Source organism: Silene latifolia, chromosome X (genome assembly GCF_048544455.1).
Source record: "Silene latifolia isolate original U9 population chromosome X, ASM4854445v1, whole genome shotgun sequence".
NCBI lineage: Eukaryota > Viridiplantae > Streptophyta > Magnoliopsida > Caryophyllales > Caryophyllaceae > Silene > Silene latifolia.
In genome coordinates, this window is record NC_133537.1 from 26,172,512 (window position 1) to 26,189,398 (window position 16,887).

Below are 16,887 nucleotides of genomic sequence, written 5' to 3' on the forward strand. Positions count from 1 at the left end.
GAGTCCTCACCGTATCATAAATGACAAATACAGACAATCAACGTAAAAAAAAAGTTACGGAGTCACGGAACAAGCAGCCTTATCCCCAAGAAAAATCAAAAATGTTGTATATACCACAAACATTAGAAAACAGCACAATAAGAGATACCTGGTCAATGATAACTGTTATTCCACACCTATCAACCAAAGAACAAATGTTGCCACTACACTCTAAAGGAGCCCCTGAAGGATCACCGTTCCTTGATGGGGAAAATAATGAGCAATCTGGACTTTCAGATCCATAAGGGGTAAAAAATGCCGCAATATCTCTCCCGGATATGTAAAAACGGGAATACACTGACTGATCTTGTTCATCCTGTTGACCCTCCTGCAACAGATAGTGTAAACCATAAATAAGTACCTTTCAAAGACAAAACAGCAATGACGAAAAAATCAAGATATTTACCTAAATAACTTAAAAGGAAAATCAATAATAATTAATATTCAATGGTTCAAGCAGAACCAAATAACAAATTCATCGAGGCACAAAGCCTTTCCATAGCCAATACTTTCCGCTGCTAACTACTGGCTATATGACATAAACATCCAAACTATTCAGTTTCCTTATGGCTCTAAATAATAGCCAATCCTGTGTATATATCAACGCACCATGAGAAAGTGTAGCATCGCCAGTCAAGCAGCACTTAAATAGTGTAAACTAGCAGAAATGGCTACAGATGTGCATGAAGCTTCGTGGTTTCATTGAGCCATTTCAGCGAGAAGATTAAGCTACAGATAATTTTATCTATGAAGAGAAGGAAATTCAGCTCCAGTGAGAATGGACCACTTGACTCCAACTATACAATAACCTCAAAATTAGTTCTTGTCAAAGAAATGTCATAAAAAAGACAGGTTGGTTCCTCTGGATTCAAGTACACGCTAAATAGCCAAAAGAACCATCTTCCAAACTTTGCCAATAAATACGCTCACACTTTTCAATTCTTTACTTCAGTACCAAGTGTGAATTCCCTCTCCTCTCCCACGCACCCAAACCAAAGAAGTGAATAGTAAGTGCTAATTTTCGTGCAAACAATAAAATCGAAGTAGAAACTGGGTCAACTTGCCTTAGTCTTCAGGGTGAAATGACCGAAATCAAGAAGAAAATCACTCTCACATTTGGATGAACCACTTTTTCGAATAGGCACCCTCACCTTCGGAGCATCAAAATCAACATCAAGAGCGAACCTGATGGAAGTATAACCGATGAGATGTTCACAACATGTGCATCAAAATCCACAAAGTACACATAGAAATCATGAACAGCTTATTAGTAAATTACCAGTGATTACTGTTGAAAATCCTAGAAGGAAGAAATATTTACCAGTGCTAATTGACCGGCAAATGAACTAAATTCCAAAATAAGGGCCATAAAATATCTAACCTCAATACCAGAGACTTAACTACAGCAACCTATGAACTAACTCCTTGTCACTAAAGGCGACCATTCCCAAGATACTTTGAACCCAAGAGATTAATGAAAAAAGCAGAATAACAATGACTGTTATTCCACGACACTATATCTTCTTTTTCGCTAGTAAAATAGGTCTTTGTCTGTTAGAGGACAACAAGGATATATGGATAAGACCCTTCCAAAATATTATTTCCGGCTTTTTCGTGTCAGCTGCATTTCATCTTTGCTGCCATTTCTGCTAGTGTAAAAGCAATGATGAATCCTTTGATCACATCCTCATTTTGGGTCACCAACCTCACTTAATCAAGGATCTAGTTGTGGCTAAGTAAAAGATAATGAAAAGTCATGGGTAACTCCAAAAGAATATACTTCACCAGGCATTTAACATATCGACACAACTGCAGAAGAACTCACTTGGCGGTTGAAACAAGAGAAAAAGCAAAAGAATAAGGCGTAAAGCCTGTTTATAAGAGAGGATGACAGATTTTAAGTCACTACATAAACTACATTTCAACCAGGCTCTTAACGTCACTAGAAGAACTCACTAGAGTAAGAGAATAAATAAACATAATATAAAACACCAAATATTAACGCATAAGAAATTTTATATCACAACTCCTGGAATTAGTGAGTCACACAAGCTGTAATAAATGTCCACTGGCCTGATTACCAAATGGTTTGCTGGAAGATCAAATGAATAAAATTTTGGCTGATGGTTAATCACAATCATCATCCACCATCTCACAGAGATATTTTTCACAACATTCACAGCTAAGAAAAAGAAATGACGAGGCAAGGCAAAATTTAAAACCTAGTCAACTACAAGGATGCAGAAACAAAAGATGCACGAATTCCAGTTTCTGAAAGCAAACCTGCTCTGTTCTTCCAAGACCATTTGAAACTGCTCCTGCGCTTTACGTGTTACCTTTTCAAACTTCATCTGCCCAATTGAAAAATAATATTTTTAATGTTAAGTCATTTGAATAGAAATAAAGAAATCACCAAGGAAATAAGAGACATGTATGACGTATGCGAAGACAATGAATACACAAACAACAAAGTGGGAAAATAAACACGCCACTCTTGCTCATTAAAAAGGTAGTCCCATCTTTCGCTGCATACCACATGCAACTTAACACTTATAAGTTATAACTATACAAATTAATATTACGAATGAAAATAGAATTCTTTCCAGGTGGTTTGCCCTAACTACAATCCTAAATATGATTTCCATTCAATACAGTAGACAGCATTTCATCTTTCAAATAGCCTGTCTAAGAACTGCGAGATAAAATTTTAAGCTTCGCAAAATTTAACTATGCCCCATTCAGACAGTAGTTGTCGAGATTCACAACCTTAAAGTAACAAAGCACTTTCAGTGTCATCTCATTTACTTTTTCTTTTGACAGATGAGTATACGAAAGGCACTAAGCTGTGACAACCATATAAGCCTTATCATCACACCTGTAATGCTGTGGCAGTTTCCATGGCAACGGTAGGACTCACTGCATTGCTCCTCTTAACAAAATCCATGAAACGGTCGTAACTCTCCATCAAAACCTTCATTGCAAAATTAGTCATTTTAGACACATGAGACAAGCAGAAATATTTTAAAACAGCAAAAATGACAGTGAAGTGCCCTCTTAGAATGCAAGGGCGAGAGTCTCAATATCGGCACTCAACAGACAACCGGCATCAAATTTACACAATAAGGAAGGAGTCCTATAGGCTGAAATGCTGAATCAACATATTTCCTTCTCTTCACAAACCATAGAAGAAACAGAATTATCACAGTACCAAATCAAAGCGCTTTCCACACTCTGAGCAAACACTAACAACATTAGCCTTAGCCAAACCCAATATAGAGAATCTAAATGGTTAGCTCGGGTGAAGAATCTGTGGCAGATCCACACCACTCATATGCACCAACTTTTAAAGCCTGGGGGCCTGGCCTGCTACTTCTTTTATGCGGGTTCCTTTCTTTCCTAAGTGTGACAACATAAATCAATACAGTGAACCACAACATTACCAATGCTCCACCCATCATACTAATCACAACTACTAATATCAATCCTTAACAATGTTTAAATCTCCGATAAAAAATCCTAGGCCAAAATATGCCTTTAATACAGACTCTCTTCCCACAATTACAGATTAGGACAGGTTACACCCCACAGAATCACTTGCAATGTGTGACCACCTCACCACCCCATGATACTAATCACAACTACTGATATCAATCGGTGTACTTATATCTCTTTTTACTATTCCGTTAAGTGTTGCTTCAAAGCTTGATAAAATGCAACGTGAATTCCTGTGGGGTGGCACAGAGTGAAACAAGGGTTTCCATTAGGTTAATTGGCATGGAGTATGCTCTTCTAAGGTTGATGGTGGTCTTTGTATAAGACATCTTCGAAATGTAAGATATCGCATAAAAATCAAAGTGGGTGTGCAGGTTTGCCATTGAAATTGAGGCACTTCGGAAGAATGTCATAAGCATCAAATATGGGATAATAGGCTAGGTCGTGGAGTAAGGAGGCTAGTAGTTTGCGTGGTGTTGGACTGTTGGCGGTTCAAAATTATTTACGTCATATGTAGCCTTTCAAGAAAAATCGATTAGAAGTTTTATTTTGGCACAATATTTGATGTGGACATATCACCTTAAAAGCCAATTTCCTAATCTCTTTAGAACCTCTTCTCAAAAAAGATGCCACAGTTGAAGAGGTTGTCTTATGGGATAACAGCCATCATCAATGAAATATTTTGTTTTTCTTGATTTTGCAATGATTGGAAGGAAACCTTTTGTTGAGGCTTTAGCATTGTTTTCTTGTGTTAAAATTGTGCAACAAGGGTCTTATAAGATTATTTGAAAGCATAGTCATGCGAGGTCTTTTCCATTAAAAGTTTTTGCAATATTTAGAAAATCCTACAGTTCACGACTTTTTGGCATCATTGGTGATAGAGATCTGGAAGTGTAAAGCTCCTACTAAAGCTTGCTTTTTAACTTAAGGGAATAACCGAGGGAAAATAGCTATAGAAGATATGCTATAAAGAGAAGTTTTAGCCCTGCCAATAAACGTTCTCTTTGTGTGAGCATGGAGACTGGAGAGTCTATTGATCATCATCTTCTCTCCTGCTCGTGGGTTGTGTCTTTGTGGAATTTATCATTCTCTCTCTTGGAGTAAGTGGGGTACATCCTCGAAAGGTGAAAGAAGTACTCGCCACTTGGAAGAGGAGAATGAAAAAACATTGGGTTTGCCGAAGTTTGGAACATTGGTTCTTTTACATTTGGTGGTGCAATTAGTTATCTGAAGCCATATGCTTCACCCAAAAGGACACTTGTCTTTTCTTTTATTAGTAAAAAAGATTATACATGATAGTTTGAGAGCGTTATTATCCATCTCTCATTGTGTATACACGCATCACATTCGGGTGACTTTTTGTAATGGCTGTCACCTCCATTGTGTCTTTTTGTAGATGGGCGCCACATCCATGATATCTTTTGTACATGGGCATCACCCTCCTCCACCCCCCCTAAATGTCCATTAATTAACATTGCATTGAACATATAAAAAGAATTATTATGACTTATGAGGCTGTCTCACATAAGAATTAGTGCAGTCTTTACCCTCTTATACAAAAATAACAAAGCTTCGATCCCAAAATGATTCAAGCAAGTCATCCCATCAAAAATAACATGGAAAAAAGAATCTCTAGACTCACCCAAGCCAAAGAAGCAGTATACGCGATTTATATGTCACGCGTGATAGAACTCATTCACACACACACACACACACACACACACACACACACACACACACACACACACACACACACACACACACACGTGCTATAAGCACACCACACCATCCCCATATATAGCCATAGAGGACAACCAAGTTAATGCAAAAACTAAACAAATACAGCCCAAGATATTCAAGTATTAAAGCTAACTATCATCAATAGAACTTACCGTGACATGGCAGGGGCACATGACGGCTGAAAGCTTCCAGTCCACATTTTCCCCAGCAGGTGATCGCACAAAATTGGCAGCCAGTGCATTCTGCTTTTCCTCACTACACACGCTCTATCAAAAAACATTGCAGAGAGCAATAATAAGACATAATATCAAAAGCATTGCAACAGCATGCAGATACTCATAGGCACGGAAAAACATGCTTACAAAATAAGGAAAGAATTATGAAAACTTGCATAACATGTCGCATTTGTTCACAGGTGTATCATTACATTGCCGACCAGAACGACGAATAAGACGATGCAAAGACAAAAGAAGGGCGTAATTGTGTAAATTAACAGCTACAACAAAACAAAAGACCATCAACTGTCATTTCTAATGACTGAACAATTGATTATATGTAGCAACCAAATATCTAAACAAATAACCAACCTGCGCAAGAGATCCCTCTGGAGCATACAATCCATATAATTTCAAAGATACATCACAGTAGACACTCCTATGTTTGAACTTAGTTGATACATTAAGCTGCTCAAATCTACCACAAAGAACCTCCGTTTCATGTATGTCAACTATCTTTGCAGCAGCCTGACCAATGGAAATATCTACCATGAACTGTATCATGTTTTGTAAATCCTTTCCTGAATACAACCCAAGCTCCTCATCAGGCTGATAACTTAAAAGGTTATTAATTGCTTGCCATTCTTCTTTTGTCAATTTTTCCCGTGTCAACTCTGACATATCAGAACCATCTGCAGCAGCAGCAGCATCTTCCGGGGTGGAACGCCTAATATTGCATGGTGTAACAAATATAACATAAGGAAAATCAAGCCAACACGGAGATTAAGTATTTTCTGACAAGTTAATAGGAATAGAAGTATAGAACTAATATGACACCAAAGCGGTTACTCGGGTAAAGAACAGAAAATAACTCCCGACCAAGAAAAATGAGTACAACTATACTAGACAAAACACTCTGAAAAGCTCATATGTACCAGTTGAAAGAAAACCAGCTATTTTTCCCAAGCCTCCTCTGCTCCGCAGCTTCTTTAGACTTCGCAGATTCAACTTTGGCATGTGCGAGTAATCTGAAAAGTAGAGAGAAGTTAGTTTGCAAGGTCAATTGTCAAGGACACAGAATAAGTGCTCCTAAATTCCAGAAAGCAAACATATACACAGGTGAAGATCTGACAGATGTTTGGTTTTATATGGAAAGATGATAGTTTTCCTCTCAGTGCAGGGCACATCAACCCAGTAGTCCAATAACTTCGGAGAATCAAGTTTAATGTACAAACCTCCACAGGAGAATAACTTTTGAGTCCAGATCCTTCTCAATCTGCCGCAATTCGTGTTTGTTAACTTCGGGCAATTGTTGCAATAAGTTCGCATATACTTGAACATAACGACGACGCAGCTGACAAAGGTATTGCATACGTTCCCATGAAAAGCGGTAGCTGCAGTTTTGAACAGACGTTAATTCAAGGTCCAAACTTTAATGTGAGGAAAGAATATAAATGTTCAACTCCACCAGCTAAAATATAACTACAGATGAGGTCAATGTAAGTGTATAAGATGTCTGACAATACCACATTTTCCTCTGCTGCAGAGAAGCCTGTACAGCGTAACGCCACCACAGATGAGGCCCATCTGAGACTGGTACAACAGGCCTCAGATGTGAAATCTCCATGTGCATTCTATATCGTGAAATAACCTCCAAAAGTTTTATCCAGTCATAATACTGTGCCTGAGGAGAGTCAAAAGAAAACAAACATTTGTTCAGAAGCAGATGCATTTCAGCCTTATGGGAAAAGATCACTGCATAATGTAGACATCCCAATGAAACAAAAAAGTCGTCCATGAGCTCATAACCACAAGTCTTCTTGGTCATCGACAAGATGAAATATACAATTGTAGTACACTTCCGCAAGATGACAATTGCTTCACAAAAAGAAAGATGATGAGAACATTTTAGTAAATTGTTTTGGAAAAAAGTTCAACTAAATTTTTGTATTGGAAGAAGATTCCTGAATTTATGACTTGATAAATCACCATCATAACATTCTCAGTGTTTCCAAACTCCAAACTGTCTGACTTCTTATATTATGAAGTACTCCCACTATTCAGATCCAAGTCCCCCATGAATTTCCCTCACACGAAAAAAGTGAGACCAAACTACTTGGATTTAAATGAGGGGAATAGCAATCAGTCATACTATTTACAACACAGGCATATGACTGCCTAGATCCGAACCCCTTACCTTACTTATCCCAAGAGGCATTAAGGTAACGTTATTGTTGTTGTAACGCTAATCATGATCAACGCCTAAATTATTATGTAAGACTCTCTTTTTTAAACATCCTTGATCCAAATTTATTCATACAGCAAAACATAGGAAACACTGGCTGATAATATGATGAAATGTTCCTGCACATAATAAATCATTAATACCTCTGTAACTGTCAATGAAACATCGTTCAGAAAAAGAGATGCTTTCTCAAATGGGATATCAGCATTGTTTCTTTCTTGACTACCAAGCCGATGATATCGAAGGACCCCGTTTATAGGTGAGACTAAATATGAACGATTTAGAGCCCATGTTTTGACACTTTCATGCCCAACTACTGGTTCGTTAACACCTTCTTCAAAAATCTGGAAACATAGATGTATTAGTGAGGGAACAAACTACTAAATTTTTAGTCCAACCAAGTTCAAAAAACAACTATTGACGAACCTCAACCCATTCACTTGGTATAAGCTCTTGCCATCCTTTATTGATATTCCACGGAGGTTTATCAGAATCATGATATATAGCAAGTCTTTCAAGCTGCAAGGACTGTAAAGAAACAAGAGGTTGGCTAGAAACATCCAAAAGAGATGACTACGCTAACATTATAGAGCCTTCTCCCCAAAATAGTTGACACTGATGAGAAATACATTTTCCATAAACCAAATTCTACCACTACATACAAAAGCTGGAGGATGAAGGTAACCATTGTTCAAACATAGTAAAGGGAAATTAATTCTTTAATAATAGAAAGTAGCAAAAATAAATAAGGACGGTTATTTTGGTTAAAAAAAAATAGATATGTTACTCGTGAGAAACAAAGCAGAACAGTATATTGGCTTCAAGTCCTCGTGCCAAAGTAAGACATACCAATAGATCTCCTACGAGAACGTCCTACGTTAAAATATCTTAATTCCACCCCATAACGGGGAAAGATCATACTCCCTCCTATTCTATTTTATCTTCCCTATTTCCTTTTTGGGCTTAGTCGGTCTTTCTTCCCTATTTCCTTTTTGAGACATTAATTGTACATGAATGCTCAAATTTACCCTCACTTATTCTCCCCTAAAAACCCAACCTGGCCCTCTCAAGCTCTCTCTCACATTCACCACCCACTACGTCACCTTACCCTCAACCCACCCACCACCACCACCGCTATAACAACCACTGGCACTCTCTCCCCTTCACCACCGGCACGCCAGCCCAACCTCCGACCACCGATCAGTTCACTCACCACTGCATCTAACTCCCTCTGCCACCCCATCATTGTTGTTTCTTTCTAACTAGTTGAAAGTAACAACACACACGCATCCCATCTCCTACAATCACATCTTTTGCAAAATCACGCCGCACCATCCGGACCACCGCACATCACGCCATTCCAGATTTGCATGAGGAACAAATATGTCGGTGAGCTCAACACCTTGCGCGCACCGAAGAACATCTTGCGCACTCCAACGATGACCCACTTCCTCCCACATCCAAACACGCAAGTACACAACATTTGAGTTTGGTTTGCCATCATGGGGGCTGTTTTTGGTTGCTTCAGCAGTGATGTTTTTGGCTAGATTTATGGTGGTGAAGGCCAGGTTCGGATGGTGATAGGTTAGGAGGGAGTGGGTTTGCGTGAGTTGAGAGGATGAGAGAGAAAAGTGGTGGGGTAATATGAGGGTAGAGAAGTAACTGCATTAGTTTCTTAATTTTGAAACCCAAAAGAAAGGGGAAGATAAAATAGAATAGGCGGGAGTATTTCTTAAGTTTCCATAACAGTATTCCCTAAAATTAAGATCCATTTGGTTTAGCCTTGCAATAGGTTTAACATAATTGTCTTTTCTAATTCTTCGGGAAAACCTAAATCACTTAGTTTTAGCTAGGAAACCATTTTATAAACCAAGATCATAATTGGACGGTGGGTTTTACGTGTTCATGGCGTATTTCTACCAGACTGTGATAACTTACACAGTTACACTGCATGGCACCAGCCATTTGGTGAGTAGCACAGTATTTTCAAGAAGCGTGATATTAAGTTATGTCACGCACTCATTCATGTTATATCAAATAATCAATTGTTATCATACAAATTACAGCAGCAGCTTACTCTAACAAGGGCCGTAGTACCTACTTGACCTTTTATATCAATTCACTCTAAATACCCCGCATATCAAGCCCGAATACCTAACACACCAGTCACTTCACGACTTCAACAATCTTCATGTCACCTCACAAACTAGGGGCCAAGACCCGTCAATTCGACATGAGTATGACACTTGGACACTATCGTTTAAGCCAAGAGCACAGGGAACTTTTTAATACAATCGCCAAGACCAATACTCCAAATGAGTCCAAGTACAGTTCACACCTTCGCAAGAAAATACAACAAAATTGACATTTCTTAAGTAGCACATAGCAAGAGCAAATCTAAGCCAATATCACAGAATCACAGAATGATCTAAAAGGAAAAAGTTAAACTGCCACCATCAATTTAACTTATCAAAAAAAATATACCTACACAGTTTACAAAGTTTAACGGAGATTCACCTTGCGCAGTTTATCCAGAGCGCCGCTTGTGTCAAAGGTCTCATTTCCTTGCTCGTCCATTGTAACAGCAGCAAGCTTGGCCAAGGTGACACCACAAGCAAATGGACGTCCAGGATTGCTGCATATCAGGGAAACAAATTTAGTGATGAGCAGTACCCCTATTAATGAAAAAACATTTATTACTCAGTGAAGTATAATTGAAGCGTACAGTGAGAAAATGCGCCCAAAAAAAATAATAACGAACCTTCTAGAATCCTCGTATCTGATATGAACATTGCTAATTGTGATTTTAAGATTGCCAATAATAGTGCCAATAAGAGAGCCAAGCCAAGAATTTCCATTAGTGTTCTGCAGAACACAAAATGAAGGACAAAATAAAGATAAATATGACAGGCCACCACTGCGTGACAGGTAGAAATCACTACACTAAAACTAACAATGATACATTAAAAAATAAAAACCACACAACTGTGCTAAACATCACTACAAATCTGTCATTAAGCTAAATGGAAATCCAATTAGAGCCAAGAAACTAAAATATGTAAGACACACAACGAACATAGATATGTAAAATTTATTCAACAGCATATACATATACACGAACAAATTGACATAATACAAGCATGTAAGAGTGAAATTCATTCGAATAAAAATAACACTTCAAGCCATACGCTGCCAAGTTTTGATCTAGACATTGCTTCAACAGTCGCTGCCTCTGCTTCCTGCACAAGACAGAGAAAAGCAATGAATATCATACGGGCAAAAATGACCTCCCATTATCTAAGATCACAACAAAAAGGGAACAAAAACAAGTAGCTAATATTCCACTACTACATATAAAGGGACTATGTTAGTGACATTCAGATTTTTTTTATTTTTTTGGTGTGCATCTAACTTTTCCTTGTCTAAAATAATACAAAGATAAAAATTTCCAAAGAGGCATTCATCTGCCAAACATCGATATACTTCAAAAGAGAAGGGATAGAAAGAAATATAACACATACACTTGTTCTTTAAACTGCATGTATGTTAGATATGTCAGCTAATAAATAAGTAATATATGCTTCTTGATATAATAATGAAAACAACAGAGCTCATGTGCAGATTGTGAAGGTAACGCTACTTGCACACAAAGCTACAGCTGAAGAGTGCTTCACTATGCATTTCACATTTTCACACATGAATCATAACAGGAGACAAAGTTGCAAACAGAGTAAGCCTTGGAAATTTACTTTTTTTCTTTCAACTCTATTTTTTGCCACAATTTAGCGTGCACAAGAGGAAAGTGTAAGGTCAGCTGAGTATAGCACTTCTAATTGTGAGCCAATATCCAGAATCCCAAAATCACTTGAAATCTGTTTTCTTCAAAGCCTTTGATAGTTTGATACAAGTTTAATACTCCCTTTGTCTCAATCATTTGTTTGCCTTTTTTATTCTTATAAGAACAAGGTGCATAGAGTTCCAAAAGAAAAACAAAGCACCAAAAACGAAAAAATAGATTTGTAGCAAAACCGAAGTCACAACCATTACTGTAAGCGCAAAAAAAAAAGGGCATAAAAAATGTCAACGCAGAAGAGAGAGAGAGAGAGAGAGAGAGAGAGAGAGAGAGAGAGAGAGAGAGAGAGAGAGAGAGAGAGAGAGAGAGATGACCTCAATCTGGTGAAGTTTATCTTCGAAGAGCCTCTCTCTGTCCTGTTCCTATAACACCAACAAAATGACATAGGCATTAAAGGCTATGTAAATTCGTTACAGCTAAAAAACCAAGCTTTTCTTAAAAGTGCACACAGAGCCACCTTGACAGTGCTTCCATCGGGTGCTGGATTGGCTAGAACAAAAACACGATCTATGAGAACAATCACTGGCTCTTTGCCCAGGCTTTTCCAAGGGACCTACACAGAAAAAAGATGAAGATAACATGCCTTCAACCAGGAAGGATGATGAAGCAAACTGTTACCGTTTACATAAATAATGTACCTTTAATGTTATGGTACCAATAAAACCAGCTTTCACCGTTACAGGAAGTTTGAGTGAGTTTAATGCCTCTGCTTTCAACTTCAAATCTTTGAGGACAACATCACCTATGTCACAAATCAGAAAATATTGTAAGGCTAACAATTACACGGTCTTGACCCCAAGGTTCTAAATATTAAGTTACCAACCTTTCCACACGCTGACTCTTAAAGCTTCTAAAGACAGTCCATGGACATATTCACCTAAATATCTTTTAAGCAAATGAAGGACCTGCAAGAAAAGTATATTAAACATGTTGCACATATATAGTGACAAGTATAAGTACAGCAGACTCAAAGAGGATGCAAACAACTCTAGGGTTGCTCAAAAAATAAAAAATAGAAGATACATTGCAAAAATTTAAACGATTTTTTATAATCTGAGGAAGGGAAATGGCAACACTGACAGAAAAGCCAGTAAATCAGACAGATGTTGTAGAAACTGTAATCATTCCTTGAACCCTACCCCCACAGATGCACAAGATCGACTAAAAAAAATTCAAAACGTTTTTTCCTTGGCCGTCCTGTAATATTTCGGTAAATTTCCATGTGACTAACCAGCGTTAAAAGGCATCACCCCACATATCTCCCCTACTCCCCCTAGTAAGTGCTGAAGTGTAAGCAGTCGATGATAGGTTAAGTGAAAGGTAAAAGGTATAATTCCTAACATAAACATTAGATAGAAGTGAATGGCGACAAATGAAATCTTGGACAGGTAGGTTGATGGCTTGATGCCAAGAACTATACAACATCTGCAAAAATTTAGTCGTACCCCCTTTGAATAGCACAGGGTCACAAACTAAAAACACCAAATTAGCAAATTCACTATCAAGTAATGACAACATATAGTGAACAAGAAACATTCTACATTTTATCTGATTGCACAAAAGGCGACTATTCAACAAAAATGAAAAGGAGCAAATAAAATTGAACACTAACAGTGCTAAGAGACGAAAATTCAAACACAACAAAAGAAAAGTGCTTGTCAACTTAGATACCATACCTCCAACTCAAAATTGTTACTTTGTTTTTACTTTGATCTCAAGAAATATTAGACCAGATCCCTCAATAAATTATCTTATTCTGTACTCGCGAACTAACCTTACTAGTTACTCCCATACCTTTTTGTACTTATATGTTACTCTCTCCATTTTATTTTTAGCTACCACTTCCTCTATAAAATGACATTGTGCCCCACTCTTCTTAATTAAGGGGGTATAGTAATTTTACCCCTATTCCTTAAATCCTTCCCAAAATGGAAAGTAGGACAATAAAAGTGGAATGGAGGAAGTACTATAGCAGACCCCTTCAGGTATTGATGGTATTTTAAACAGAGCCCCAGGGTTATATCTTCATTTGACCTCTTAACTTAACGCCATTTACATCCTAACCACACTCAACATAATCTCCAATAACAACTTCCATTCTAAAATCACTTGTTTCTTCTCTTCAGATAGCACAAGATTAGGTTCTGATTTCTGAAAGTGAGTAGCGCCCGTGTTCAGTACTCAAGAAAACAATACAGCTGCTATTATCAAAGATATTGCTTACAAGATATGTTACTTCAACTCAGCTAAAAGAGTCGGGTGTGATAAGGTCAATAACGTGTCCAGTGGTGGATGCCACAGTGTCGAGTTTGGGACACAAGTCATAGAACTTTTTTATTAAAAAAATATGTTACTAGAATTAAGTGTCATGTCGAGCACGTGGCAAGCACGCTCGTACGATTGAGGTCACTTCCCACGTGTGTGATTGGGCATTCTCCCACATACATCTGTGGAATTACCAGTGGGAGACTCGTTTATACGTTAGTGATTACTCCTCATATCACCAATCGCTTTTAGGAGGCACCTCTCTGAACTTATGACTAGTCTCTAGTCTTTTGCTATTGGTTCTATAAGCCTAGTGCAAAGCACTCGGGCACATACTAACATTACCTACCAACATTCATTGTTATCCTTAAAACACGGAACTGCTCTCAAACTTCAGATTTATATGCTATCGACAATCACTTCTAAACCTAATATATCTCAATCAGACCTTCGTTCCTCAACAGAACTTTTTTGTGTTCCACCAAAAACATCCAACCGTAGGACACTTTCATAAATGCGTCGCATAAAGACGATTGTTGGCCAATTCAGTTATTCGATATCAAAACACAAATTCAATACAAATTCAACCCTAACTCACCTCCACCATACTACAAAACAAATTCAAAACAACCTAACACCAAGCTCCTGGCATCAGCTCTCAAAGGCACAATCTCTAAATCAATTTCATAACTACACTTCCTTCTCATTTAATCAAATCAACAACTATCGCATACATCTAATCACAACAAAAACAGCAACTAATTCGTCACACAAATCTTCGATCATAACATAGCAACGCGATCAAACTAACAACGTATTTCGCTCAAACAAATCATAAATAAATAAAATCAAAAACATGACGATTTGATCACTTACATGCGCTTCAAACATGATGATTTGATCGCCGAAACCTTCAACAAAAATCAAAATCAACGTCGCCGATCAAAAAACGAAAAATGTCGTAAATTTACAGCAACAAAAATCGTCAGAGACTAATTTACAAGAACAAACCCTAACTGTTAGTACGAATTAGAGAGAATGGGGAAAAGAGAGAAAAAAAATGCATTGAGAGTGAGGAAATACGGGGCAACGTGTTGAAATGGTGTTGCACACGAAGATTTCTCAGGTGATGCTTTTTTTTTGTTTTTTTTACCTTTTTATGAGTAGTTCGGTTCTTTTTTGAGTGTATGTGTGTTCGTGTTGTTCTTGATTTTTCCTTTTTTTTCTCGGGAAAAATAATTCGTGGCGTTTCAATTCATCTCTGTTGCCATCTTTGCGCTCCAAAGCTGATTTCAAGTTCTTAGGTCCTCACAAGTGTTGTCTCCTGTTGGTGTCCACAAAATCTCATTATAGACGTCACATATCCGTCTATATCTAAAGACGGGTCAAATACAATATCACATTCCTAATAGGACAAACAACAAGTGGGTGGTGAGGGCCAAAAATGTCATCACTTTCAAGCTATTTGACCCGTCTTTAGTTATAAACGGATATATCCGTCTATAGCAAGACTAGCTGGTTAGTGTCATTTTGATCCTTCTTTGTGCACTAAATTGACTTTATTTTTTTATATTTTAGGATTATTTAATGACAATATTCCAAGTGAGACAAAATGTGTACTGATGGGACTGCTATACAGTCAGCTTTCTTGGATTATTACCAGGATCTGTTGGGTTCTTATAAGTCTACTGATGTTGTGAACTCTAATGTGGTCAGGAATGGTGTGTGTTGTACTGAGGCACATTGGGCCTTACTAAATAGACCTGTCACAGCTGATGAAGTCAAGAAGAGTCTCTTTAGTATTCCCTCAAACAAGTCACCTGGTCCGATGGGTATACGAGTCATTTTTATAAGTATTCTTGGGACATTGTGGGCAAAGATATACGTGAGGTCATTATTAATTTTTTTGACACGGTAGGTTGCTTACTCGGATAAATTCTCTGTCATTACTCGATCCCTAAGATCGATGGGCCTACTAGTGTCAAGCATTACGGACCTATCTCTTGCTGTAATGTGATTTATAAAGTTATCTCAAAGTTACTTTGTTCTAGATTGGCCCTCATTCTCCCTGATTTGATATGCAAGACTCAAGGTGCTTTTGTTAAAGGGAGGAGCATATTGGAGAATATTTTGATTTGCCAAGATCTCATTAGGCAATATAATAGAGGGAAAGCCTCTCCAAGATGTCTTTTCAAGCTTGATCTTCAAAAAGCCTATGATTCAATTGAATGGGCCTTTGTAGACCAGATGTTAGAGGCTCTTCTCTTCCCTGGAAATTTTAGAAGAATGATTATGACTTGTATTTCTACTCCAACTTATACCCTTAATCTGAATGGTGCTCAGTTTGGATTCTTTAATGGAAGGAGGGGGCTTAGGCAAGGGGACCCTATTTCTCCTCTTATTTTCTGCATTTGTATGGAATATCTATCTAGACTTATGGATTTTGCTACTAGAAAATGGTATTTCAGGTATCATCCTATGTGTAAGAGCTTGAGATTGACTCATTTACTCTTTGCTGATGATCTTCTAATGTTCAGTAAAGGGGATGTGCAATCTATCATGCTTATTCTTAGAGTCTTGGCTACTTTTTCTGGCTTTTCTGGACTCAAGGTAAATGCTGCTAAATCAGAGGTGGTCTTCAATGGAGTATCGAGTCCCCGAAACAGGATATTGCTCGGGTTTCGGTTTCCAAGAAGGTACACTTCCTTTTAAATACCTTGGGATTCCTATTCAACCTGGTAGATTAACCAAGGCTGATTGTAATGTGCTTTTGGATAAGATTGTTTCAAAGATTAGAGGTATAGGGGCTAGGAAGCTAAGCTATGCTGGTAGACTAGTCCTTATAAACTCTGTGCTGAATACTCTGCACAACTACTAGGCTTCCATATTTTTGATCCCTAAGGGTGTTGTCAAGAGAATAGAGGGTATTTGCAGGAATTTTCTCTGGTGTGGGGGTTCAGATTATAACAGGGCACCTTTGGTGGCATGGCATAATGTTTGTTGTAGTAAAAAAGAAGGTGGTCTGGGTATTAAAGATG

The 16,887-nt window shown here is 37.9% G+C and overlaps 1 protein-coding gene across 2 annotated transcripts in view; it reads right to left on the minus strand.

Moving 5' to 3' along the window:
• The window catches only part of LOC141623163 (uncharacterized), a 50,532-nt gene extending 35,339 nt beyond the window's left edge, over positions 1–15,193 (minus strand). The window contains exons 1-20 of one of the 2 annotated variants that reach the window (XM_074439234.1): positions 15,003–15,193; positions 14,726–14,760; positions 12,408–12,489; positions 12,223–12,326; positions 12,042–12,137; positions 11,899–11,946; positions 10,920–10,970; positions 10,493–10,596; positions 10,249–10,366; positions 8,158–8,259; positions 7,875–8,075; positions 7,013–7,170; positions 6,722–6,880; positions 6,422–6,514; positions 5,859–6,213; positions 5,424–5,537; positions 2,915–3,010; positions 2,323–2,390; positions 1,104–1,224; positions 149–367 (exon numbers count right to left, since the gene is read on the minus strand). In XM_074439234.1, the coding sequence (XP_074295335.1) occupies positions 149–367; positions 1,104–1,224; positions 2,323–2,390; positions 2,915–3,010; positions 5,424–5,537; positions 5,859–6,213; positions 6,422–6,514; positions 6,722–6,880; positions 7,013–7,170; positions 7,875–8,075; positions 8,158–8,259; positions 10,249–10,366; positions 10,493–10,596; positions 10,920–10,970; positions 11,899–11,946; positions 12,042–12,137; positions 12,223–12,326; positions 12,408–12,489; positions 14,726–14,740 (2,304 nt within the window). In that variant the 5' untranslated portion in view covers positions 14,741–14,760; positions 15,003–15,193. Of the gene's footprint in view, positions 1–148; positions 368–1,103; positions 1,225–2,322; positions 2,391–2,914; positions 3,011–5,423; positions 5,538–5,858; positions 6,214–6,421; positions 6,515–6,721; positions 6,881–7,012; positions 7,171–7,874; positions 8,076–8,157; positions 8,260–10,248; positions 10,367–10,492; positions 10,597–10,919; positions 10,971–11,898; positions 11,947–12,041; positions 12,138–12,222; positions 12,327–12,407; positions 12,490–14,725; positions 14,761–14,932 lie in introns of both variants that reach the window. The other variant, XM_074439233.1, reaches the window with a different exon arrangement.
• Between the last annotated feature and the right edge of the window lie 1,694 nt (positions 15,194–16,887).